Below are 26,458 nucleotides of genomic sequence, written 5' to 3'. Positions count from 1 at the left end.
TCACTCATGAAAGGTACCCAAGTTTCAAGCATCTCCTGTCTCTTTTCCTATAGCACAGTCACCACACTCAGCAGGATCACCCAACCTTCTGTGCAGCATTTTCAGCAAACAACAACAGTATCAAGATCTAATCTGTGGGCTGTGGATCCAGAATACACTCATCTATATCATATTATAAACTATTTTTATAAATCTATCATCTGAAATGCAGAGGAGGTTGTTGTCCTAGGAGCAGAAATCCACATCTCTTTGGCGTGGTACTTTGGCTTTTGTCGGTTGAATCTTAACTAACAGTAATTCCTCCCCCCTCCGGCCGCCCTTCCCTTTTTAATAGTGATATCTGAATACCTTAGCTTCATCTCCATCCAGAATATTGACAAATTTTCTTGACCAACAACAACAAAAAATTCTGTCAATGTATGTAGTAAATTACGATGGAATCCAGGCTGCATTATGGATATTTGACCTGTTTCAGACAGTGGGACATGTTGCAATCAGTGGGACTTAACTGTGCTTCTTAACTACGTAATTATACAAATTATTTTGTTTATAATAGGATGGCTGTCTCTTCCTTGATTTTACCATCATTGTGTCTTGATTCAGTCTTTATATTCTGTCAACCTACAGGATTTTTCCATGTATAGAAGATGTTTGATCTACTAGAACACTGGTCCCCAAACTATGTCCTTTAAGAGATTTTGGACTTCAGCTGACAGAAGCCTCAGCCGTGTTAGCCAGTATTCTGGGATTCTGGAAGCTGAAGTCTAAAATCCATTAAAGCGCATTGGAGACCACTGCACTAGAGTGATGATTGGATCAATGAGAAAACATTTTGTGCCAGGTTATTCTTCTATTTAAAAGTAGATGGATTGACTCCCCTCAGTTCTCTAATGAGGATGTGTACCTCATGCCAATATTCATTACTCAGCCCTTAACCTGACCTTTGTGGGGTAGAGGTTTGTCTAGATTATTACTCAGGAAACAAAAGAGCTGTTTTCAATGCTGCTAGAAACAAATCTTGGTTGAAATCCAAGGAGATGGGGGAGAAAAAAGTAGACACAGGAAGAGTCACTGATCTTGTTATCCCGATGAATCTGTACTTTTCAGGAATTCCTTCTCCTACTTCTTCTGCCAGCACCTCCCCTCCAGTCAAAATATTAAAGGTGTATAACCACAAGGTATCAGTCAGGGACAAGCAATTTCACCTTAGTGGAAGAGCATGTGTTCTGCTGTTCTCAAGCTGTTTTGTCAGCGCTGACAGGAGAGAGGAGAGTGACCTTTCTAAGGAGGCCATTGTACAGCCTTCTTCTTAGGGTCTCCAGGAATTTTTGCCACCCTGTTAGCTGAAGCCTTCATTTTGTAACTAACTTAATGACTGTAACTAACAATAGGCCAAGCCAACAGATCATTTACCCCCCCCCCCCTTCCCCTTAGTGGGGAAAATAAGCTTTCCCTCCACAACCTTCAAAATCTGTATCTTTCCTTAGACGAGTTGAGCAGATCCCAAGATCAAGCAGATTTCACCAACTGGTTAACAGAGTATGCTTTCTACTGAGTCAGCTTGGGGAATGTCTTAAAATTCTAGTAGTAAACTCAGAAGTAGCAGCTGTCATCTTCATAGCAATTATCTAGGCAGTCACTATGAAGTTTTGGGGAGTCCTCCAAGATGCGTCCAAGAAAAGAATATAGGTCACCTTGCAAAGGACTAAGGAAGGAGTATCAAATTTCTGTGCTTTGGTCTCCAGTTCCACATTCACCAGAACAGTCGTTTAGAACTGGCAAGAGCAGGCTCCACACTTAAGCTGATTAAGGATGACCACAGAAAGATAGATTCAGAGCTAATCATAATCAGTTTCTTCATCTATGACAGTGAATACAGCAACCAAGAAGAAACATCTGGTTCAGAGACTGGGACCCAAATTCTCAGGCTAGACTGACCAGTAGTTCCTTTGGGGCATTCGACCTTTGTCAGCCACCAGAAGCTGAAACAAATGATAAGAAAAAAAACACTTCACTGTCAAGATAGATGGATCCAAATTGAAAACACACCAGGGTATAGACTGCAGGAGGACCGCATCCCAGTTTTGGGGCAAAGCATAAACAGGTCATTTATTTAACCCCTAAATATACCAGTGACTCAAAGAAAAAGGCTCTATTTGAACACAACAGTCCTCCCCATCAGAGCATGTCTCTTATATTTTTCCAGCCATTGGATTGAAACCATCACATAGGAGGAGATAGTGGCATAATGCTGTTTCCTGCAATATAATTTCCTATCCTCTTCTCTTTCCAAGGTTCTGATGGAACCTCAGAACTTCATTAGTGCAGTTCACCAAATTCAACAAACAGAATCTTTGCCACCATCACCCAGCACTCTGGTGTCTGTTACATATGATCATGGTTTTGTTGTAGATATCTTGGATTTCAAGCATATAAACAACTGCCTTGCCAGCGGCCCCTTAAGTATCCACTGGTTCCAGGACACCATCACCTCATGGATACCAAAATCTATGGATGCTCAGGTCCCATTAAATAGTAAAATGATGTCCTTTTTATAAAATGGCAAGATCAGGCCTGCTCCATGAATCTGGAAGGCTGACTGCATATTAGTGTGGATAATCTGTGATTAGATGGTCTGAATATTTATATAATTTCAGGACAAAAACGAATACAAGTACACCATAATTAATGAAGTCAATGTGTTCCTGGGCATTACTTCTTTAAAACAAAATTTGGTACCAACCAGAGGCAGAAATAATATGGAATGATAAGTTCCTACACCACAAAAAAGACATGTTTCAGCAAACTTATAAAACCTAACAATATGTGCCCATGAAATGAAACAAGATCAGTTCCTACACCACAAAAAAGACATGTTTCAGCAAACTTTTAAAACCTAACAGTATGTACCCATGAAATGAAACAACCATGTCAGGTCAGTCTTGTACAAATAAACAAAAACATTCTGATCCTTCTAGAGACTACATGAACGTTTCTTCCAAAATGCATGCAGATATGATTTCTTTATTTCACCAGCCTACATTTTAGTGATGACTTTCATTTTGTTGGCCAAATTTGACATGATGGATGAACTCAGTCTTATCATTTCCCCCTTTTATCTTTCTTTTTTTGTTCACAAGGAATCAAAGAGGTTCTGGAGGCAGCTGCTATTTATCTTGCCTGTTGTAGTCAGGTACACAAAGCTGCAGCAGAATTGGCTAGAGTAGAATCCCATCCTTTCCCAGCTCAAGTTTTATTACATTATTTACTGCAGAAATGCTGCTACAACACAAAACATAAAGTGTGTATTTATGCATCCCTTTTTCAACATCCCTCCCCAATGCTGGTGCTGCTAAAAGTCTTGTACCTAAATGCAAAGGGAATAAATTGGTCTGGGCTTGTGTAAAAAGATTTTACAAAAGGAGCTTCTTTGTAAGAGGTTTTGTTAATTGAGGTATGTATGCCTGTGTAAATGTTCTCAAAACTACTATTTCTAGATGGTTCAAAGGAGTATATAATGTCAGCTTACTAAATTATGGGAAAGAATCATCCTGAGAACATTACCCTCATTCATTTGGGGCAGCAGCAATCTCTCCTACTTGTGAACCTGTTTTAGATATCTGTAAGATAGCCTCTGTCCACTTGCATTGAAAATTGTAAGATAAAATCTGCTCTGTAGATTTGGCCTTTGGAAGAAAAATGCTGCAATATAGATCATTAAGATGTGGAAGCCCACTTCTGGAAGCTCCTACTGAGGATGTTGTGTGGCCCACTTTATTTTTTAAATCCAGACCTAACATTTTTGCAGGACAGTGGTCTTCAGTTTAACATGTTCTCATATGTTATGCCAGTCAGTAAAGTTTTGTTACATTTTACAAAACTCTTATGGAAGGACTCCTGTTATCTTCCCATCTGGTGTAGGAGACTAGAACTTCTCCTCCTGGGGAAGTCTTAACGTTGACTAGTTTTACTCATTGCAGCTCAAAAGACTTCACTCCTTCCCAAAGGAGTTGTTGTTGCTGCTGCTGCTGCTGCTATTTTCCCCCAGTAGCTCTAAGCAATCAAGTATCTTACCTTTTCTCTGAAATGCATTACATTAGAAAGTGTTTCTTTACAACTACATGGTACCATTGTTTGAAAATCTACAGTTTATTAGTTCTTGTGCATATGTCCACAGTGGCTACTTGGAGCTCTTTCCTGTAACAAAATGTTTGGGCTTCAGACAAATGCAGACAAAGTTAGTACTTCAGCTTCCTTTCATTTACACCTAAAGCATGGCATTTTAATAAAAAGTTTTGATAATAGTACTTTCTAAATGCTGAAGACAATAGAATACTTATTTCTTTCCTAGTTATCATTTTTTTTACCAGTTATAAACTTGACATATCTCATTGATGTTATAGTTAGATTTACTTAAATTTGTGCATTCTATATTTGATGCAGTGACTCAGAGCAGATATGAACTGTTTCAGCATATGGGGCAATGCACTGATCCAGCTGAATTTTAGGGGAGTACATTGCTGAGATTTTCTTTCCAGCAATACTTTGGAACTGCAGATAAAAACGGCTTCCTGTCTCGGTTTCCTGTATCCATGGTAACTTTATTTACCCAGTCATTGTAGAGGAGCCAATGGGAAGAGTAGCATTTCCTGTAGGAACATTTGCAGAACCTGGGACAAAGTGTGAGAAGCTAGGATGTTGTCTAACAAGTTCCTAAAATAAATCTTAATATACAAATGAGCTAGCTGTTCAGGTAAGCCACAAAAGAAGAATTTTTTTTATCTGACAAAATGAGCATTACATTCTGGGCGAGACCTCTTTTAATATATTTTAAACTTGGAACAGTAAAAGTGACATTGGAAGTCTAAAGCTACCAATGGCAGGAAACTGACATTTTATATAGAAGTAAATAGTGTTTCTTTTTGAAGTTAAGCATGATTAATCATTTTTAAAAGTGTTAATAGCGTTTGTCTTTGAAAGTTTTTAATTTGACACTACTTACAGACTGCTGAAATAATTTAAAACCACCTTTTCTTTTACCATTAATCATATTAGATCCTTAATACATTAGATATTGAATGTAAAGTAAGCTTTCTGAGAATTGTATAGTAGTTTAGAAGTCAGTGAAGCAGAAATAACATTTAATAGATGCATGCTTTTAGAATAATGAAATAGAATTTTGAATAAGAATTTTAAAACTTTTTTTTCTGATAGCACAATCGGAGATGACTGGGAGAGTCAAAGCCTTGGAAATGTGTCAGCTTCACCACCTTGGGTTATTTCGACATATTCTTAAGTGTCTTCTTCTGTTGCTGATCCAGAAGGATATACTGTGCTGTCCCTCTGTTTGCCAGCAGTGTAAAGGCAGACAAGCTGACTGCCGTAATTCAGGCCTTTCATCTATTCCAAGCAATTTCCCACAAAATACTGTATTTTTATATTTAAGTGGGAATAATATATCACACATAAATCCAAATGAATTGATAGGCCTCCATGAACTTGCTGTGCTGCGCTTGGATAATTCTGGCATTTTATATGTGTGCCCAAAGGCATTTGCTGAATTTAAGAAATTGTGGTTTCTACATCTGAATAATAATCAAATAAAACACTTGTTTCATGGAACGTTTGAAGGACTTTCAAATCTTCATTCTTTGTACCTGCACAATAATGAAATTGCTTTTGTTCCTAGAGGATTATTTAGTGATCTTACTTCAGTTCAATATCTCATGCTTCAAACCAATCGTCTCAGCATCCTTGATAGTGACACTTTTTTTGGAATGATTAGTCTTCAGGTTCTTAACCTAGCCAACAACAACATTTCACAGATATCACACGCCGCATTTCATCACCTTGACAACTTGCTATGTTTGTTCCTTGGGGGTAACAATTTAACACAAGTGCCATCAAATGCATTTTTAGCATTGAGAAATCTTAAAAAACTTTCATTGTCACTTAACCCTATTGGATCAGTACCTCCCTTTGCATTTAAAGGACTTGACAAGCTTGAATTTCTGTCCTTAAAAAGTGCAAACATAAAAATTATCAATGCAAATGGTTTTTCTGGGCTAAAGAATCTTAAAAAATTAATTTTGAGCAATAATAATTTAGAAAATATTACTTCTAAAACCTTTGCAACATTGGAGAACCTAATGTTTTTGCATCTTGATAGAAACAAAATAATCAATATTGCAGAGAGTACATTTCAAAAAATAGGATCTTCTTTGAAGATACTGAATCTAGCATTCAATAATCTTACATTCTTGCAGGCTGAAACACTTAAGCCTTTGATATCTTTAACTCACTTACAGGCAAATTACAATCCATGGAATTGTAGCTGCAGACTGCTTGGACTAATTAAGTGGCTAGCATCTTCTTCCATCTCTCTAAAAGTTCGTTGTGAAAATCCTTCCAATTTGCGTGGAAGACACTTGAATTATGCCAAATGGGGTTTGTTTACAACCTGTTTCAGCACTACCACAAGGCCTGATAGAGTCAACAATACTAAGCCAGTAGGAATTCACCATATTGCCACTACTTTATTGATGACATGGCATAAAGCCCCCACAACCAAGAAAGCTTATGATCATTTGAATGTGGACACAAATGCCACAGTGCCTTTATGGACGGAGTTACCTACTACAGCTGATAGTCAGGAGCTTTATGAAGAATATTCCAGTGGGAAGCTAGGACAGGCTGCTTCCGTGCTTACAGCGCAGATACCAGCACAGAAAATACATGTTAACTTGACCATAGAAGAAAACAGTGCATCTCCTCCAGAAGCTGTTTCTATATCCTTTAAAACATCTTTAATCTGTACAGAAGAAGTAAAGAAACTAAATCATGCTTTTGACATTTTATTAACTTTCTTTATTTTAGCCTGTGCTGTGATTATCTTTTTGATGTACAAAATCATTCTGTTTAGACAGAAGCTCAAAGCACAAAAGAACCCTGACAGTGGAATAGAATACTACAGTTTTTATCAAGCTGGTAGCTACACCATAACTGATCCAATTCAACCAGTACCCCCAAATCTACTTGGAAGTCAAGAGCTGGGACATGCTCAGCTTTCTAAACCAGCAGCACTTGAAAGTCAAGCACAGGTCATCTTATTTGAACATTCTTTATTATAATGTTCTGTATTATAAGGTATAAAAATGATCAGCAGAGTTTGGAGACTGTATAAAAGCCAAGATAACAACTGCATGTAATGTTTTATAGATATTTTAGGGCGGGATTCTAGACTTGCATTTTTCTTCAAATATTGCCATTATTTTCTGGCATGTTAATAGCAGCATTTCTACGCATTTTAAGCTTCTTTTATATATAATGTTTCTATCATGTTTTGTCCTGACAGTAGGAAAGCATTAATTGACAAATCCAGCTTTACATCAGTGTGTGTTCAGTGTTCTACCTACACCAGATATTAAATTATTTCCTACAAAGATGGTAGCCTTTTCAAATATTTATTTGTATTAAATGATTCATAGAAACAATATAAGACAACTTGCAAATGACTAAGTAGAACTTTTACTGTCAGCACTTTGAAACTTAATTACTTCATGAGCCAAAGTAGTTTTTCTAGAAGGATTTTGAGATCTACATCGTAATGCATCATTCTGCAACAGAGCAGAACGTTTAAAGATAATAGTTTGTTGATTAACTGTAATATACAAATGGTTCATAATTTATTTGTTTGTTTGTTATAAGCCTGTATTGCCTGTGTACAGTTATCTGCATGACCTATCTTATGTATTTTTTGTATAGGAGGGCATTACCACATGAAGTTAAAAATGATATGAAAACATAAATACTTCTAGCTGGGTCCAGATACTCCATAAGTGCTCACAGCACAATCCCTCTAGAGAAGGGGAGGGAGGTTATTTTTGCACTTCCTCCTTTCCTCACCGCCACTTGAAAAACTGCTTCAAGGAATGGTCGCTTTTATCAAAACATTGGAAGAGGTGGTGCTGAGGGCTACCAAGAGAAGGAGGGATTAGCAAAACTCACTTCTCTTTCTTCTAGAAGGGATCCTTGGTTAGATGTTGATCGCTTCCACAAATGGAAGAACAGGTTCTGGGACCAGTCTTTCATAACTTAAGAATTAACACTATTTATGTTTTTATATTATACTGAAACAGTGTTGACTGCTGAGAAATGTTGAGATGATCCATAATTTGTTTGTTTGTTTGAAGTCTGGGTTACCTGTGGCAGTGGTCTAGAATTGTCTGCATATAACTGAGAAAGCCAATGCCAGATTGAACATCAGTTCACAGTATTGGGTGATGCAAGTTAGTTCCATTCTAACTAGACATAGGTGGCATAAATCTTGCAATGAGGCTTGTAAAACAGTTATTTCAGAAATATAACATCATTGCTATTGATTTTATGGCTGAAATCTTACATTGCCTAGCATAGCACAGGCAAAACTCCACTATGCCACTATATTCACCACCTCATGGTTTTGCTGCAATAGCGCCCCCCCCCCCCCCCCACCGGCATAGCCATATGGTTTATTCTTTTAACATTGTAGACCGTTTTGATTGTTTTCACAAAAAGCAGGGTAGAAATAAAAGTTTTATTTATTTATTTATATTTCTGAGCTGGTGGGGAAGGGGAATTGGAGAAGCATTTAACTATGTCCTATAGCCAGACACAGAATGATATCTTCTGCCAAGATCTTGAGTGCAAGAAATAAATGTGTGACAACCAAAGGTTGTCAGTCATTTTTCATCTTCAGAATGATAATTAATATTGTCAGCAGTTTATACGCCCACCACCATACATACATTTATCTCCATGAACGATGTGTGCAGAGAGGGTATGCCTTTCCATGATATTTCTACCTCTTTTAGAGTTGAGAATTGTGTATATTTATGAATCCAGTGTGCATGTTATAATATAGGTACAGTGGTGGGCTTCCCATCTTCTCCGTTCAGTTCCTAATGTTTTGCCCATTAGGGACTGCATGTACTAGCATTTATTTTCAGGCAGATTTTATAGTTCAAATCTGACCGTGGAAGACTCTTTAATTATGTATCTTAGTGATAGCTTCTCAGTTGCAGTTAGATTAACAAAACAGTAACACAGCATGCAGAAGTATTTCAAACTAACTTTTACCTAATATTTCCATATCACTTAAAAGGCTATGAAGCTATTTTATCTAGCATGATTGGTTTCATAATAAATATCAAGTGAATTATGATTTCTTAGATAGGAGAAACATATCAAGGTTTCTCATCCCCTTAATCCTCTTTGCATTAGTCAGCCTTCCCTTTCTCCTACCTGATCAGTGTATCCAATATGTGCACAGCTTCAGTATTTTATTCAGAGCGGGATAAGTGACATTCATGACAACTATTAATATCGTGGTTATTCCATCTACAAGTGTGGCTATTAGTAATACTGTTACTGTAATAGTCGTTATTTTATTCATTTATATCCTGCCTTTCTCCCAATAATGGGGCCCACTGCAGTTATTAACATATTGAGAAATGATACAGACTATACAAAGCTTCAGTAACATTATAAATGTAAAAATTGTTTTATTTTTTTTATTTAAAAAGTATACAGTTAAAACATAAAACATTAAAAATAAATTGAAAAACAGCACAGCACATTAAAAGCCCAGCCCATTAAGTTTCTAAAAGCTGGTGGCACAAGAATGTTTTCAGTTGCCAAAGGAAGGAAAGCAAGGATGGACCCATCCTGGCATCCTTAGGGAAGATTTTCTAAAGACTGGACACATCTGCCAAGAAGCCCAGATGAAGCTGAGAGGTTGATGAGACAGAAACAGGCCTGACCAGATAATGTTAGAGTTCTAATGGGCTCAATGGCATCACTGCCTCTGCTGCCAGTTGAGGGGCAGGGCTTCCTGGGATGGGGCTTTTGATGCAGGGGGTGGGACTTCCTGAGGACCAAGGTAGGAGGGTGCAATAGGCTCCCTCTGTGGCATTGCATTGTTCTCATGCGATCAAGTGATGTCACCAAGGTGGGAGAGCAAGCTCAGTTCCCTTGGTACCACCGCATTGTTCTCCTCATGAGGAGAACAGGCGACAGCACCAAGGTAGGAGGGATGACCAGGTGTCACTGTCTTCTGGGTTGTCAGTTGGTATGGGCCACACACACCCGTACCCTCCCCCCCCCCCCCCATGATACCACAGAATGGGCTCATATGAATAAAATTCATATATAAAATCTCCACTGAAGAGATAATGTTAGGATATTTTCTTTCTTGTATTATAACTTCCATAAATAGTGTATTGTTCCATTCACAAAATTGAGCATTCATGGTTCAGCCCACTGTACCTCTAAAATTGCTCTGGAGATGAGGAACCCTTTGGAATAGCACTGATCTAGTGCTGGTATAGAATATTAGCACTAAACCAGAGCTACTCACATTGGTGCCCATGGATCAGTGTCAATCTGCTGGTCATTGGCTGCTCGTTTGCTACAAATTTCCAGGAAAGAAAGAAACTTTTGTAAGCAGTGGATACAAATACAATGCTTGTCCTTGGTCCACTGGCTGAACACTTGTTGAACAAAAACACAGTCTCCCAGATCAGATAGCTTAAGAAGCACTGATCTGGACCATATAACTGGTGGCACAAAGGAAATAGTAACTTGATCACATCAAACAAGCAGGTTATATTTTCCATTTAATATGCATGGTGGCTTTAAAGAAACCAAGTCTCTTCTCAAATGTATTCCTTATCTGTTGGTTTTAAAAAATAAATAAATGCTTCATACTGCCATAGAATTTACAGTGTCTTCTGATTCAATCCAATGCTGCCTAGTTGACTGCCCCATTTTTTCCTTGAATTGCATTCCAGTACTTCTGTAAAACCTATTAACATAAAGAACTACAAGAAGCAGGAAAGGTCACTTTCATGCTGTCCTGTCTTGGGCAGAGGATTGGGTTGAATGATTAGGGCTGTCACATTATGTCTTATACATTCTACATCTTGCTTGAGCTGCAAAGTATAGAAATTCTGCTACAGTCAAAGATGAGTTTAGCTTTAAAGTAGTAAAGGAGAAGCTAATACCACTAGTTCTAACTCAGCTTGCTACAGTGTCAGATATATAATTGAATATTTGCCTTTGAAACCTTGTTATTGCTATTGTGTGCCTTCAAGTTGTTTCCGAAATATGGCAACCCTTATGGCTACTGTGTCCTGTTGGGCTATGGGTCGGTATGAAGAACAGTTTAGAACAGAAAAGTAGCAGGATAAGGAATTCACTTTTTTTATGGGCAAGTGGGGATTTGAACCCTGTTCTCTAGAGTCATAAATCTAATGCTTAGACTACTACACCATGCTGGACTCTTGGAACATAGGGATATTAATATTTAAAAGCAGAACATCTGGATTGGATCTCAGGTATATGATTCCTATTGATAAATCTCTGCTTCTGTGTATTAATCCTTTTTCATTTGTTTATAAGTGGAATTCCATGGACACATAGCAGATAGTATCATCAACTTTAGAATTGACTGTTAGAAGGGAGATAATTAATTCTAGCCCCATCCACTTTTTTTCCAGTGTATGATCTGTACTATCAGAGCTGACCATACCAAGTGTGTTTGGCAGGTAGAGTTTGCAATCTGTAGTTTTACACATGGATTGTGCCACAGCACTTCACTATGTGTAGTGTTATCCCTTTGTATTTATCATTAGGTTAGAAAACTGTATAACACAGGTATAACATGAGGTTGTTCATTCATAACTAGTAGCTTTTGGACAAGTCATTTATAATATAGCCAGCTATGCTCTAAATAATGTGAGTAAAGTTCTGGAGTTGGGTCCTTAAAAAACCTGCTAAACCATTTCCTGTTCTTTTCCAGCATCATCCAAGATAAATTCTGTGGTATTATAAACATTGCAGTAGAAGGGTTACATGATGTCATGACTGAAGACACAGAAACAAGAACATTTAAAGAGTAAGTAGTACATTTGATTATGTGGTTATTATTTTGGCTAAGCTATCGGATTGATTGTTTCAGCATGATATTACTTAAATTTGTTGAACTAGCCAATCAGTATGTTTTGATATTCTTCAGTACATTCAAATATACTAAGGTATGAACAAATGTGGTGGTTTATTCAACATGTGGGTGATGAATTTTATGTTTAGTTTTTTAACCAGTGTTTACAGTTGTCCACCTCAAACCAACAATATCCTTATTTGCATTTATGAGCTTCCTACATGCTTCTTTGTATATGAGCAAGGCCATTTAATTTTGATCATCTTGTTTTGGTATCTTTGGCAGGATACAGACCGCCAGAAAAAGGCAGCCGGGAGCCGCCTCTCTTTTAGGCATAGCCACGCTGCAGCAACCAAATTGCATGGCGCGGCTATGTGGAAAGAAAAGGAGCGTGAAAAGCAGCTCCTTTTAGCGCTGCCGCAAACTGCCTGCAGCGGCGCGAGCACATCGCTGCTGCATGCACCCATCTGGATGGCGCTCAGCAGTGACGTCACAGCTGTGTGCACCGTGTATACAGTGCTGCACAGCGATGACGTCCTGGTGACATCCGAGGGTTGTGGGGTGTCTGGAAACGGCACCCCGAGGCAACCCTAGCACGTCGCCAGGACGTGCGAAAGGGCCTGTCTGTCCAGGGCCATTGTTTATATAAACTCTTAAAATGGTGAGGTCTTATGTGAACGAAACCAGCCAATTTATTCTGTACCTAAGCTTTGAAGGACAGTAAGGAAACTGATTGAACAAGGCTGTTTGCTTTCTCACAGCATACAAACCTGATACAGAAGTGACTTTTGAAAGTCCACAGTGTAAAGCACAGATTTCATCTAGACATGTTATCTTCTTCCACCCTACACATTGGAGTACTACCAAAAAAGCCTTGTGGGAGCATTGTTGGTGCTATGATATCTGTAAGCCTCTCCAGAAAGGGCTGGGGCCATCCTAATGTATGGTGGAGTTTAGCAGGCCTATGAAGGAAATTAGAAACGCGTAGGTATTTGATATGTTATAAACCCACATAAAATGGTCTTTGCTTCTTCTTAAAAGTGTTTTTCACTACTCTTTTTTGTTGGGATATTTCTTGTCTTGCTGGAAAAGCACTTAATGCTCAGAGTTAGTTTGTCACAAAATTATGACCTCACATTTGGAAAACCTTGGAATCATAGAACCCCCCTCCCCCCCCAGAGAGAGAGAGAGAGCATAATCATTACCTTGTACTATAGTTTCCTTGTTTTGTTACTTTAGCCTTGGTATGTGAGGTAGCAGTCTTTCTGAAGTATTTATAAGCTGAATAAATGGAAAGTGAGAGCAATGGGGAGTGGAGGTAGAGACATCAATACCAGGAAAGATTCTAGAGCAGATCATTAAATAGAGAGTCTGTGATCATCTAGAAGGCAATCCCATAATCACAAAAAGTCAACATGGGTTTCAGAGAAACAAGTCATCTCAGACAAATTTTATTTATTTTTTTGATAAAATTACCAGCTTGGTAAATGAAAGGAATGCTGTGGATGTAGTATATCTTGATTTCAGTAAGACCTTTGACAAGATTCCCCATGATATGCTTGCAAACAAGCTTGTAAAATGCAGGCTAGACAAGGTAACTGTTAGATGGATTTGGAATTGGTTGCCCAGCCGAACCCAAAGGGTGCTCAACAATGGCTCCTTTTCATCCTGGAGAGAACTGACCAGTGGGGTCCCACAGGGTTCTGTCCTGGGCCCAGTGCTATTCAACATCTTTATCAATGACTTGGATGACAGAATTGGGGGCATACTTATCAAATTTGCAGATGACACCAAATTAGGAGACATACAAAGCTAATACCACTAGTTCTAACTCAGCTTGCTACAGTGTCAGATATATAATTGAATATTTGCCTTTGAAACCTTGTTATTGCTATTGTGTGCCTGTCCAGAGGACAGTATCAAAATTCAAAATGACCTGAATAGACTAGAAAGCTGGACCAAAGGTAACAAAATGAACTTCAACAGGGAGAAATGTAAGGTACTGCACTTAAGGCAGAAAAATGAAATGCACATAAATAGGATGGGGGACACCTGGCTGAACGAGACTACATGTGAAAGGGATCTAGGAGTCCAAGTAGACCACAAGTTGAACATGAGTGAACACTGCGATGTGGCAGCTAAAAAGGCCAATGCAATCTTAGGCTGCATCAATAAAAGTACAGTGTCTAGATCAAGGGAAGTAATAGTGCCACTGTATTCTGCTTTGGTCAGACCCCACCTGGAATACTGTGTCCAGTTCTGGGCACCACAATTCAAAAAGGACATTGAGAAACTTGAGCGTGTCCAAAGGAGGGTGACTAAAATGGTGAAGGGTCTGGAAACCATGCCCTATGAGGAAAGACTCAGGGAGCTTGGGATGTTTAGCTTGGAGAAGAGAAGGTTAAGAGGTGATATGATAGCCCTGTTTAAATATTTGAAGGAATGTCATATTGAGGAGGGAACCAGCTTGTTTTCTGCTGCTCCATAGACTAAGACCCGGAACAGTGGATGCAAGTTCCAGGAAAAGAGATTCCACCTCAGCATTAGGAGGAACTTCCTGACAGTAAGGGCTGTTCGACTGTAGAACACTCTTTCTCGGTGTGTAGTGGAGTCTCCTTCCTTAGAGGTCTTTAAACAGAGGCTGGATGGCCATCTGTCAGGTATGCTTTGATGGAGATTTCCTGCATGGCAGGGGGTTGGACTGGATGGCCCTTGTGGTCTCTTCCAACTCTATGATTCTTCTTCGTGGTCTCTGCGAATCACACAATGGGTTATTTCTGCGCATGCGCAGCAAACTCGGAAACTTCTAGAATCTCTGGGCAGAAAGTCATGTAACTTTCTGCAGGCTTTGCTACTTTTTTGGCGGTAGCCCCGCCCATCCCGTATAAAAGGCCCCTGGTGGCCCGCTCCTCTTCAGTTCCTTCATTCCGCCGCGTTTGCAGCTCGAGGAACTTCGCTCCAGCAGCTTGTAGGATCTCTATACTGACTGACCATTACTGGCTATCGACTTGGACTGGACTTCACTATTCTTCGGTCACGATTTCTACACCGTCGACTCTATTTCCTCAACGCGGGTAACGCAGGTCCTTGCCCCAATGGCTTCCTTTAAGCAGTGCACCAAATGTGGGGTCAAGATTCCAATGTCCGATGGGCATGACAAATGCGTCCTCTGCCTTGGCGAGGGCCACATCACGGGGTCCTGCAGACATTGCAAGGCGATGACCGCCCAAGCCTTAAAGAACAGGGATCAGAAGCTTAAGGCCTCCCTGTATGACAAGGTTTTTCATCCCGCCCCGGCCGAAGCCCAAGCGTCCACGTCGGACACTTCCAAGGCCAAGGCCGACAAGGCTCCCAAGAGGGCTCACGGAGACAAGCCAAAGCCCTCTAAGGCCAAGGAAGGGCGAGAATCGAGGAGGGCCAGGTCGGCCTCCCCTCCACCGAAGACCAGACGCAAGGGGCCCCCAAGCACCATTTCAGTGCCCCCGGCAGAACCGCGGCCTGTACCAACTCCTATACCGGAGTCCGTTTCTGTTTCGGCGCCTCCACCCTTGGAACCGAGGGTGCTCATCTCCTCCAACTTGGCTGTCCATCAAAAGGATTTGGACATAGTCCAACTAGGCGACTCCTCCGAGTCTGAGGGTGAGATCCCAGACTCGGATGTCCCACCGTCTCCACAGAGACAGAGGCAACCCCCTCGCTCACGGTCCCGTTCCCCACGGAGACAGACTCAACTCCCTCGATCACCGGACCGTCCTGTGCGAGACAGAGTTTCACCACTCCGGAGAGACCGAGGCGTTCTGGGAACTGAGGCAGACGAGGCCCTGGATAGGGACCGCCGTGATCGTTCCCCACTGGATGGAGAACCACCGGACAGTGATCTTTTTGACACCTACCCGGACTTGATGTACGACCGCCACACTGGACAATATTTGTTGCCGGTGGACGTCGACCACCTGCGTCGTAATGTCCCTAGCCAAAGGGGAGTGAGGCCTCGCTCTCCACTACTTAGAGCCTCTCACTCTGGAACTTCGGACCGGGACAGGCGTCCGTCTCCCAGTAGAGAAGGTCGTGGAAGACGCCGCTCTCTTAGTAGAGAAATCTCTCCTGTAGACCGTACGGAGAGCAGATCTCGCTCCGCATCACGCTCCCGTTCAGCTTCCCCGTCGCTTCAGATCCTGGAGGACCAACCTCTGACCTTCGGTGAGCCAGATGCCCCATCACCATCTGACGACGTCCGTTCCTTCTCGGATAGAGTCATCAGGATGGCTGACGCCTTGAAGTTGGAGGTCGCCCACCCCGAGGAGGACGCCCTCGACCCAGTAGAGCGCAGGATCCACGGCTGTGCCCCTGCACCACCTTCCCTGGCCTTCTTGCCTTCCTTAGAGAAGATTGCCAGACGATCCTGGGATGCACCGGCTACCATTGCCTCCACCTCCAGAAAGATCGAAAACCTCTACAGGGTCACTCCATCTGGACCCTCGTGGCTGTTCAATCATCCCAAGCCTAACTCAGCCATCGTCGAAGGTTCGCAGACTTCCTTCGCCGCCCGGCCTTCTTCTTCCCCAGTGGATAAGGAGAGTAGGAAGATCGACGGCCTGGCAAAGAAGTTCTATGCCTCTGCTGCGCTGGACATTAAAATTGCCAATTATGCAGCATGCATGGGAGCTTACGTCCAGCTGTTGATGGAAAGAATGGATCCTGTCATTAATGAGCTCCCAGATGACAAAAAGAGAGTTATGACTGCCATCCGCAATGAGGTCCATCTTGTTGGTGGTCAACAGATCATATCAGCACGTCACTCTACGGATTGTGCCTCAAAGATACTCTCTGGATCGGTGGCCCTCCGACGGTATGCTTGGCTGCGCTCGTCAGACCTGACCCCACAGGCCAAATCTGCCATAGAGGATATGCCATTTGACAATTCCGGCCTATTCAATAAAGAGACCGACGAGAAGCTGAACTTCCGCTACAGGATGAAGACAGCTGCCAAGAAACATGGCATGTCGGCCTCCGCGTCTAGACCATCCAGACAGCGCTACTCGGGTCAGAAGAGTTGGTTCCACCATGGGCAACAGCGGTTCCACCAGCCCGAGCGCCAGTTCCAGCCTCAGGACCAGAGCCACCAAGCAGGACGCCCCAGGTCTCCATCACACCAGGATCGGCGTCAACCATCCCAAGGCCGTTATCAGCAAGGCTACAAAAAGAAAGACACGCGAGGCAAGAAGAGGTTCTGATACCCTTCTGCGCACTTCGTTCCCTCTCTCTCTAACACCTTAGGGCCCTTCATTAACACCTGGGCCACTATTACCTCTGACTCTTGGGTTCTCAAAATAGTCCGAGAAGGTTATGCCCTAGAGTTTTCCGAGCTCCCCGTCACCGGAGCCGTTATTACCACCGTCCCCTCGGACACCCTCCTCGACGAAGTGCGCTCCCTCTTGGACAAGGATGCCATTGAGCCTGTCCATCCTTCCAACAGACACCGCTGCTTTTTTTCCAAATATTTTATAGTACCTAAAAGGCCGGATGGGCTTAGACCCATCTTGGACTTACGAGCATTAAACTCCTTTTTGGTTTATAGACGCTTTAGAATGATAACGCTTGCCTCTATTCTGCCACTCTTGCAGAAGGACGCCTGGTTTGCCACGTTGGACCTAAAGGACGCCTACTTCCATGTCGGCATAAGGGACGACCACCGCAGGTTTCTTGCCTTCGCAGTGGGATCGGACGCCTACCAGTACAAGGTCCTTCCCTTTGGCCTTTCCTCAGCACCAAGAGTTTTTACGAAATGCATGGCTCCTGTTGTCGCCTTCCTTCGCCAGAACGGAATTGTAGTCTTTCCTTACCTAGACGACTGGCTGTTCAGCGCCCCGTCACAGGAGGACTTGGCGCACCATATGGTCTTCGCCCAGAACCTATTGTTGTCACTGGGTCTACGGATCAACCAGGACAAGTCAAACCTGAACCCGACCAGGCAGATAGAGTTCATAGGAACAGCTCTGGACTCGGAGACGGCCATGGCCTTCCTTCCACGATCCAGGTTTCTAGCTCTTTCGTCGGCGGTACGGGCTTGCCTCAGCCGCAGACATCTTCCAGCCCGTGTGATACAGGTGGCAATGGGCCACTTGGCGTCGACCACCTTCGTTACGCGATGGGCAAGGCTAAGACTCAGACCGGTACAGTCCTGGTTCCCTTCCGTCTTCGATCCCGTAAAGAACCGTCCCGACAAGACGCTCACCATTCCAAGGAAGGTTCAGAACTCACTGCGTTGGTGGCTCCATCCAGACAACGTCTGTTCAGGCATGCCGTTTGCCCTTCCACAACCAGAACTTACGCTGACGACGGACGCGTCTCTACAGGGTTGGGGCGCCCATACATTGGGATTGACTGTCAAGGACAAATGGGCCCCCACGGAATCAAGTCTCCACATCAATGCATTGGAGATGCTGGCGGTGGAAAAAGCTCTCAGGGCATTCCAAGGCCTTCTCTCCGACAAGGTGGTGCTTCTCCTAACAGACAACACAACCACCATGTACTACCTCAACAAACAGGGGGGCACCAAATCAGAGACTCTCCTAAAGATCACTCTCCGTATTTGGGACTGGTGCATCCAACACAAGATTTTGCTCCAGTGCATCCACCTTCCAGGCGACGACAACGACCTTGCGGATCAGCTAAGCAGGTCCCAGACGACATGCCACGAGTGGAGGCTACACCCAGAAGTGGTCTCCCTTCTTTTTCACCGATGGGGCACGCCAGAGGTGGACTTATTTGCGTCCCCCGACAATGCTCATCTTCCCAGATACTGCTCACGGGCCCGTGTAGCCGATGCTCTGGGAAACGCGTTCCAGTTTCAATGGACAGATTGCTTCCTTTACGTTTTTCCCCCCTTTCCACTGATCACCAGGGTGCTGGCAAAGATAGGGACAGACTCATCAGATGTGATAATCATCACCCCGTGGTGGCCGAGACAGCCGTGGTTCGGCCCCCTTCTACAGAGAGCACAAGACCACCTTCGCCTCAGGTACCGGCCCGATCTGCTCTCGCTTCACAACGGCCAAGTCCACCATCCCGAGATGCAGTCCCTCCCATTGGTGGCATGGAGGATTCGATCCTGAGCTCTCTTCCATCCGGAGTACAGGACATAATCAGAGCAGCTCAAAGACCGTCTACTCGGAGAGCCTATGCTTATAAGTGGGACAAGTTCCTTTCCTTTTTACAAGCCAAGGAGGTCCCACCATCCCGTGTCTCCATCCCTATAGTCCTGGATTTTTTATTAACACTAACTGAATCAGGCCTCTCTTTGAGTTCCATAAAGTGTTACCTGTCTGCCATCTCGTCCCACTATTTGATGCAGGACAAGCCTTCATTGTTTCGAGACCCACTTATAAAGAGGTTCCTTAAGGGATTTAACAACTTACATCCACCGGCTCTTGATCCCCCTCCTCAGTGGAGTTTAGACACTGTTCTCAATTATTTAGTCTCTAAACCCTTTGAACCCTTGGCTACCACTGACTTAAGGCTCCTAACGTGGAAGACAGCCTTCCTGGTAGCTATCACATCAGCTCGTAGGGCTGGTGAATTATGTGCCCTCAGGGTGGACCAACCCTTTCTCCGTTTTCACAAGGACAAAGTGGTCCTCCGTACGGACATTTCCTTTTTGCCAAAGGTGGTGTCTGCCTTTCATATTAACCAGGACATTGTTTTACCGACTCTGGCTCCTAATCCGACCACGGACTCTGAGCGCCAACTCCATGCCCTAGATGTTAGAAGGGCACTGGCGTTCTACTTGGACAGGACAGCTGCCTCTAGGCGCTCAGAGAGACTTTTTGTGTGTTACTCTGCAGCCAAAAGAGGGCTACCGGTTTCACCACAGAGATTTTCCAAGTGGGTGGCCAACACCATCCGTCTCTGTTACGAACTGGCCGGTAAGCCCCTACCTGGTCGGGTTAGAGCCCATTCAACTAGGGCGGTAGCAGCATCCTCAGCCTTCCTGACGGGGATCTCACTCGAGGATGTGTGCAGGGCTGCTGTTTGGTCCCAGCCGTTGACATTCATAAAGCATTACAGGCTGGATGCTAGGGCCAGACAGGATGCAGCCTTTGGGAGGGCAGTGTTACTCTCTGCCATGCATTGACTTGTTCTGCTGTTAATAAATAACACAGTTGTTTGGTTTACATACTTTATTGCCTGTCTATTTTGTTAATTGTTGACACTCCCTCCTCCACTGACTTCAGCTCGCTAGTCTAACCCATTGTGTGATTCGCAGAGACCACGAAGAAGAAGGACAGGTTGCTCACCTGTAACTGTGTTTCTTCGAGTGGTCATCTGCGAATTCACACAATCCCGCCCATCCATCCCCTCAGTGTCTCCTCAATTATTTACGCTTGTTGTCACGCTGATTAGCGGCTCATTCGGAACTGAAGAGGAGCGGGCCACCAGGGGCCTTTTATACGGGATGGGCGGGGCTACCGCCAAAAAAGTAGCAAAGCCTGCAGAAAGTTACATGACTTTCTGCCCAGAGATTCTAGAAGTTTCCGAGTTTGCTGCGCATGCGCAGAAATAACCCATTGTGTGAATTCGCAGATGACCACTCGAAGAAACACAGTTACAGGTGAGCAACCTGTCCTTCTATGATTCTAAGAAGGGCAAAGCAAAGGAACTTATTTTCAGTTTGTGAACGGTACTGATATGTTGCTCTCAGTTTTAAAGCCCTGTAGTGAACCTTTTGCACTATCCAAAAATTACATTTAAAACAAAATTGACCCTAAACTCAGAAATTGTGCAAAATTGCATTTGTGGCACTGTAGCATAGTTCTCCAACTATATTGTACCTGTATCAGGATGAAACAAACATTTTATTATAGTGTTTTAAATATATCAGTGTTTTGGCTCAATTTATTAAGTAATCAGTAAAATTATTTGTATTTTATATTTTCAGCTGCATGCTGATATCTATTTCTGAAGAGCCCAAAGTGACAGAAGAGGAAGAGCCTCCCACAGAACAGGACAAAAGGAAAAAGTTGGTATGTGTCCTCAAAAGTTGCTGTTTAGCAATCTGTAAATCAGCTTTTTGGTGCTCAGTTCACTTCGATTATTATTATCCTGTGCCTTTAGCTGAAATGTGAGTGACAAAACATAAAATAGACAGGATTGCAGTGGATTGATTGTGTAAGTGTTAATTCTAGATTAAAAAAAAGAATGATATTCAGCTAGAAAAATATAATGAACTACAATATCTATCTATCTATCTATCTATCTATCTATCTATCTATCTATCTATCTATCTGAAATACTTAGAAAATAGGTGCAGGGAAATAACAATCACCCATAACTTCAAGTGTACCCTGAGGATTCTTTGCAACTCAAGTTGTGCTCTAAGATAGATATCTTAAGCAACCATACCATATTGTGCTTTTGAAAGTTTCCCTAAGTTTGAAAAGTTCTTTTCTATGTGACATAGAAAACCTTCTTTTGAAATTAATATTAGCCCAAAACCTTTTGGACATGTGAAACTAGTTCTCCAGTTCTTTGTAACCTGGGCTTAGTACAGTTTCTTATCATTATGCTTGCTTATGACAAGAAAAGAGTCCCTTCTCAGTGTTGCATCTAAGGAGAAACCCTTGTGTTGGGGGAGAGGTTTCTGTGACTGTACCCAGATTATGAAGTGTCAAAGTGTAGCTGGACCCTTTCCTCATAATTTTCCCCAGTTGCTGATCATTTTATACAGGCGGGTTTTTGTTACATGTGACAAATAACTTTTTATATTTGGGTTTTCTACTGCTAGAAAATTAAATTAAATTCTGGACCATGCCAACAACTATCAGGTCAAAATGCACATGGAGACCTTTGAAATCCACAGAGTTTGGCTACCAGTCTTGAAAAACACCAAAATCAAGACTCAACACATGCATATGAACATCACTCAGATTCAGGGGGTTTCTCTGCAATCAATGGATTGCTAATTAAATAGACACACATATCCTCCCACCCTGAGGCCTTGCCATTCAACTACAGACCAACACACAGATTAACATGTAAATCACTTCCTCCCAAAAAAGGGTCACACAGTCCTACTCACTTCCATACCACCAACCTCTGAAGATGCCAGCCCCAGATGCAGGTGAAATGTCAGGAATAAATTATTTCAGAAAATGGCCACATAGCCCAAAAAACGCACAAAAAACATATTGGTTACAGGTTTGTTCAGATGAAGGTATTCATGTAACCATGGCCCTTTCAGAATGTCCAGCCCTTTAGGCCTGAATGTTTGTCTCGCCCCTCACCTGTTGATTCATGAGAAAAGAATGAAATCAGCTAACTGAAGTCAATACTTTAATTTCCTATTTAAGTAGAACATAGAACATATTGAAGCAGAAGATCTGCCAAGCCTGCACATCATGGATTTTTATTGCTATTTTGAAAAGATGGCACTACTGCTCTAGAGATGGGGCCTTAGTCCAGCCAGCCACTGGTTGCGTACAACAGAAAGCAGGTTATCTCTCCTTCCTTGATCGTGAAAAAGATGTATATAGATGACCAAAGTAAATGGGGATTTACCCGTATTTTCCGGTGTATAAGACAACTGGGCATATAAGACAACCCCCAACTTTTCCAGTTAAAATACACAGTTTGGGATATACTCACCATATAAACCCCTCTTCCAACACACACCAAATAATTTTTTTTTAAAATATCAGATTTGATTTCAATATGGTAATTTTAATTCAAATGCTCAGGACATGCAAGTACTAAGCAGGAAAACTTGTTGCATACAAAGCCTGCTTGGATTGGTCAGCTCTCCCTGCCTGCCCAGCCCTCCCTGTCTCCAAGACTATCAGAGCAGTAGCACAAACACAGCTCTTTTTTCCATACCCTATGCCGTTTTTGAGCTCCCCCCACCATATGCAGCGACCACAGATTCTCCAGTCCGACTCGGAAGTTTCAGCACCTGCCATATCAGACTTCATATAAAATGTTGGATATAAAAATAAAATACATTGTCTGAGAATTAGAATTCAAACTAGAAGAGCTCTATTATGCTAAGAAAAGCAGCAGCCAGGTAAACCAAATTCACCACTTCCAGAAATCACAGTATACTTGTTTTCCTAAAGAAGTAAGAGGAACTACCATCCTGCCTATGAATTACTATGGGAGTAATTCCATAGCCCCAGGATCACCATAGGGGAAGAAAACCTAATCTCAATTTGCAGCAATCTGGTGTTAGCTGAATACAAAACTTGGGGAGCATTTTCCCATTTGATTTTATCTTTGATAACAACAGAGTTGCTATCCTTATATTGTTTCATATAATGTTAGGTAGTGTTTAGTGTTAATATTTTACATTTTAGTAAAATGTAGTATCTTGTAGTACCATAGATTTAAAATATAGACATACTGTAATATGTGTTAAGTGATTGTGGAGCCTGATAAACTTTTATATACTTATAAGGAAATTTTAGAAGTGCAATAATGTACATACCAGATTAATAGAATATTAAGTATTAAAATACTTGCAGATCACTTCTCTTTGTTAGTCAACTGTTTGGGACAGTTTCATTTCCTTGCCTTTAAGGCATTTGTAGCTGAATTCCTATTTCAAAATACTTTAAAATATTTTGTTATTGTTGTTTGCCTTTACATCATTTCCTGCTTATAGTGACTCTAGAGAGACCTGTCAAAGCGGGTGGTCTTGGCAAGTTTCTTCAAAGGGGGTTTTCCATTACTTTTTAAGCTATGTGATTAATATTACCTTTTTTGAATTATTGCTGAAATTAAACAGCATTGGCAGCAGCCACTCCTATTAAACCATTCTTTCCCAAAAGATGCCTTGTATGACATTTTTTTTAAAAAAAATCATAATTGATCCCCCATTCAATAAGCTTATAGATACCCTCATAGATATGTTAAAGAATTGCAAATGTTTTAGCCCCTAGACAAAGTTGTTTGTGTGAAGGAGTTGACAAGCTTCACATCAATTCCAGCAGCAGCCCAGGATGTTCAGTGCTTGTTTGGAGATACTTCACATGATCAGCCCAGTCCTGGAGTGAGTTTATCTTAATCTGGCTGCTCAAAAAATGAGTTCTGCTTTTTATTCCATGTTAGCCGGCTGTGATTCAAAACAAATTGAACCATATACGGTTGACCTACTTTCATAGGGCTGCTGAGGCAAATTACCATAAATCAAATAGTAAGTTATGCTAAGTTATCACTTAATCTGAGAATGACGGGTTACCTAGTACTCTTGATACACACACACACACACACACACACACACACACAATAATTCCTTCACTAATTGGTATTTTGTCTGTCCCCCTTTTCTTGTTTGTTAATAGCAGCTTTTTTGCTGTTAACTTAAAAGTTTGTGGGGATTTTGAGACATACGTTTTCAGATTGCTCAAGCAATACAAGGCAGATCCTTCATTATTAGAGGTGCATTTCATAAAAATAAATAGTGAATGAATTAAAAAGTAAAAGACAGGTTGAAAATAAAGGTAAAATTTAATGTAATTAACTGACATGGTAGAATTCTTAAATCTGATAAAGGAGGGGAAAAGTGCCCAGTTGTTTGGTGCACTTAAGGAAAAATGGTTCCTTGCACTATGAAATAACAAATAGAAAAAGGAAGAAGAGTATGGTAGAGTTCCTTCAAGAAGCCTAGAGGGATCCCTTTTGCTTCCAAACATTACTGTATATACTTGACTATAAGTCGGCCTCATGTATAAGTTGAGGGCAGGTTTGGGGGACAAAATTGTAGATTTTGATATGACTCATGGATAAATCGGTAAAACCTAGGGACATATGACAAAAAATGTAAAGGACATAGCAAAGGAAATTGATTTCAACAAACTTACAAAATTTTGGCAGCCATAACTGTTTGTGCTCACCCTAAGGGCTGGATGGATAAGGAGGGAACTGTGGTAAACTGTGGCTGAATGAGGTCTGGAGGAGGCAACCAGGCACAGATGAGGCTAAAAAAATGCACACATATCAAAAAGGATGAAAAGGCAAAGCAAAGGAAATGGCCACTATGTTAGCAGTAATGATAGCTTTTAACTTTAATGTAATAACTTTGCCTTATTTTAAACCTGTAAAGCTGACAAACATACACAAATGTCTTATTCAAATCTCTCAAATCCTGGTTTCTATTGGTGCTCCTTTGTGGGGGGGGGGGGGGCACAAAGTTATTGCTGCTACCCTTTCCAAGCATTCAAAATGGTCAGAAGCGGTGCTGCAGCGGAGAGAGTAGAAGTAGTTGGTGGTTCTTTTAGGTTATCTCAGGACAGCCTAAGCTTTGCCTTTTGGCAGTCTACTCAGAGAAGGGGATGGTTCCTTTTTTTGACAAGACAGTACTTACATTAATCCACGGATAAGCTGACCTAGGGTTTTTGGTTCAATTTTTAAACTAAAAATGTTACTTATACATGAGTATATATAGTAGGTAATATTCTAATTTTGCTTCAGTTCACTTTTTAAATCTAGTGCACCACCTATTATCTCCAGTATTGCTGATATGAAGATTGTCATGTTCCTCAAACAAGTTAACACAGAAGCTAGTGTGCTTAGCCTAAATGTCTCCCAGCTTTTTGTCTGTCAATATGGAATTGATTCTGTATCCCTCAAGTTGATATCTGTGCTGGTCTATCACCGTAATAAAGATGAACTGAACTGAACTAGACCTGATATCATCACACCTACAGCTGATTCTTCCAGGCTGCAGTCTTCACCTGTGGATTTAAATCTAACTGGTGGTTCAATAACAAAAACATCTCGTCAAAGTTCTAGACTTTTCCCCTCCCATCCTAAATTTGACTATTTTTCTTCCATCTCAGATAAAGAGTTCTAAAGAATTCAAAGGCTCACCTGTTTTGTGGCTTTTTTGTTGACCTGATGCAGGTGTTAGCCAATTCTGATTTATCTTTTAGCCTTTATATCAGGGGTAGACAAACTTTTTGAGCCGGGGGCCAGGTTGCTGTCCCTCAGACAACTGGGGGGCCGAAGCCCGGGGGGAGCTTCCACCCTCTGGGGGCGGGACTGCATGCTGGGGTGGAGCTTCCACCCTCTGAGGACAGAGCCACATGCCGGGGGCGGAGTTTTCGGCCGAAGGGAAGGGCTTGGGCACCTGTCCCAGGCTCTTCCCTTCGGCCGACAGGGCTCCAAGGCCGAAGGGAAGGGCTTGGGCAGGCCACCTCCTGGGTTCCTCCACGGCCCTTGCGGCCCCAGGCCTCTCTCTCCAGAGAGGGAGGCCTGGGGCTGCATGGGCCGAGAAGGAGCCCGCGGAAGCGGCCTGCTGCCTCCGCGGGCTCCTCCATGGCCCTTGCAGCCCCAGGCCTCTCTCTCCGGAGAGGGAGGCCTGGGGCTGCAAGGGCCAAGAAGGAGCCCGCGGAAGCGGCCTGCCTCCTCCGCGGGCTCTCCCACGGCCCTTGCGGCTCCAGGCCTCTCTCTCCGGAGGGAGGCCTGGGGCCGCCGCATGGGCTG

At 42.3% G+C, this 26,458-nt stretch overlaps 1 protein-coding gene across 4 annotated transcripts in view; it reads left to right on the top strand.

Annotated features, from left to right (window-relative positions):
• LOC149324002 (importin-11) overlaps window positions 1-26,458 on the top strand; it is a 173,984-nt gene that overhangs the window by 74,311 nt on the left and 73,215 nt on the right. For 2 of the 4 annotated variants that reach the window (XM_089495221.1, XM_089495245.1), the window contains exons 28-29: window positions 11,840-11,935; window positions 20,919-21,003. In XM_089495221.1, coding sequence (XP_089351347.1) covers window positions 11,840-11,935; window positions 20,919-21,003 — 181 coding nt within the window. Of the gene's footprint in view, window positions 1-53; window positions 540-5,214; window positions 5,357-11,839; window positions 11,936-20,918; window positions 21,004-26,458 lie in introns of those variants that run through there. The other 2 variants (XM_089495236.1, XM_089495228.1) reach the window with 2 other exon arrangements.

Source organism: Sceloporus occidentalis, unplaced genomic scaffold, assembly GCF_023333645.1.
Source record: "Sceloporus occidentalis isolate IW3139 unplaced genomic scaffold, rSceOcc1.0.p SCAF_1, whole genome shotgun sequence".
In the NCBI taxonomy this organism is placed as follows: Eukaryota; Metazoa; Chordata; class Lepidosauria; order Squamata; family Phrynosomatidae; genus Sceloporus; species Sceloporus occidentalis.
Note: the sequence above shows the minus strand (reverse complement) of the source record. Positions and strands in the feature narration are given on the sequence as shown.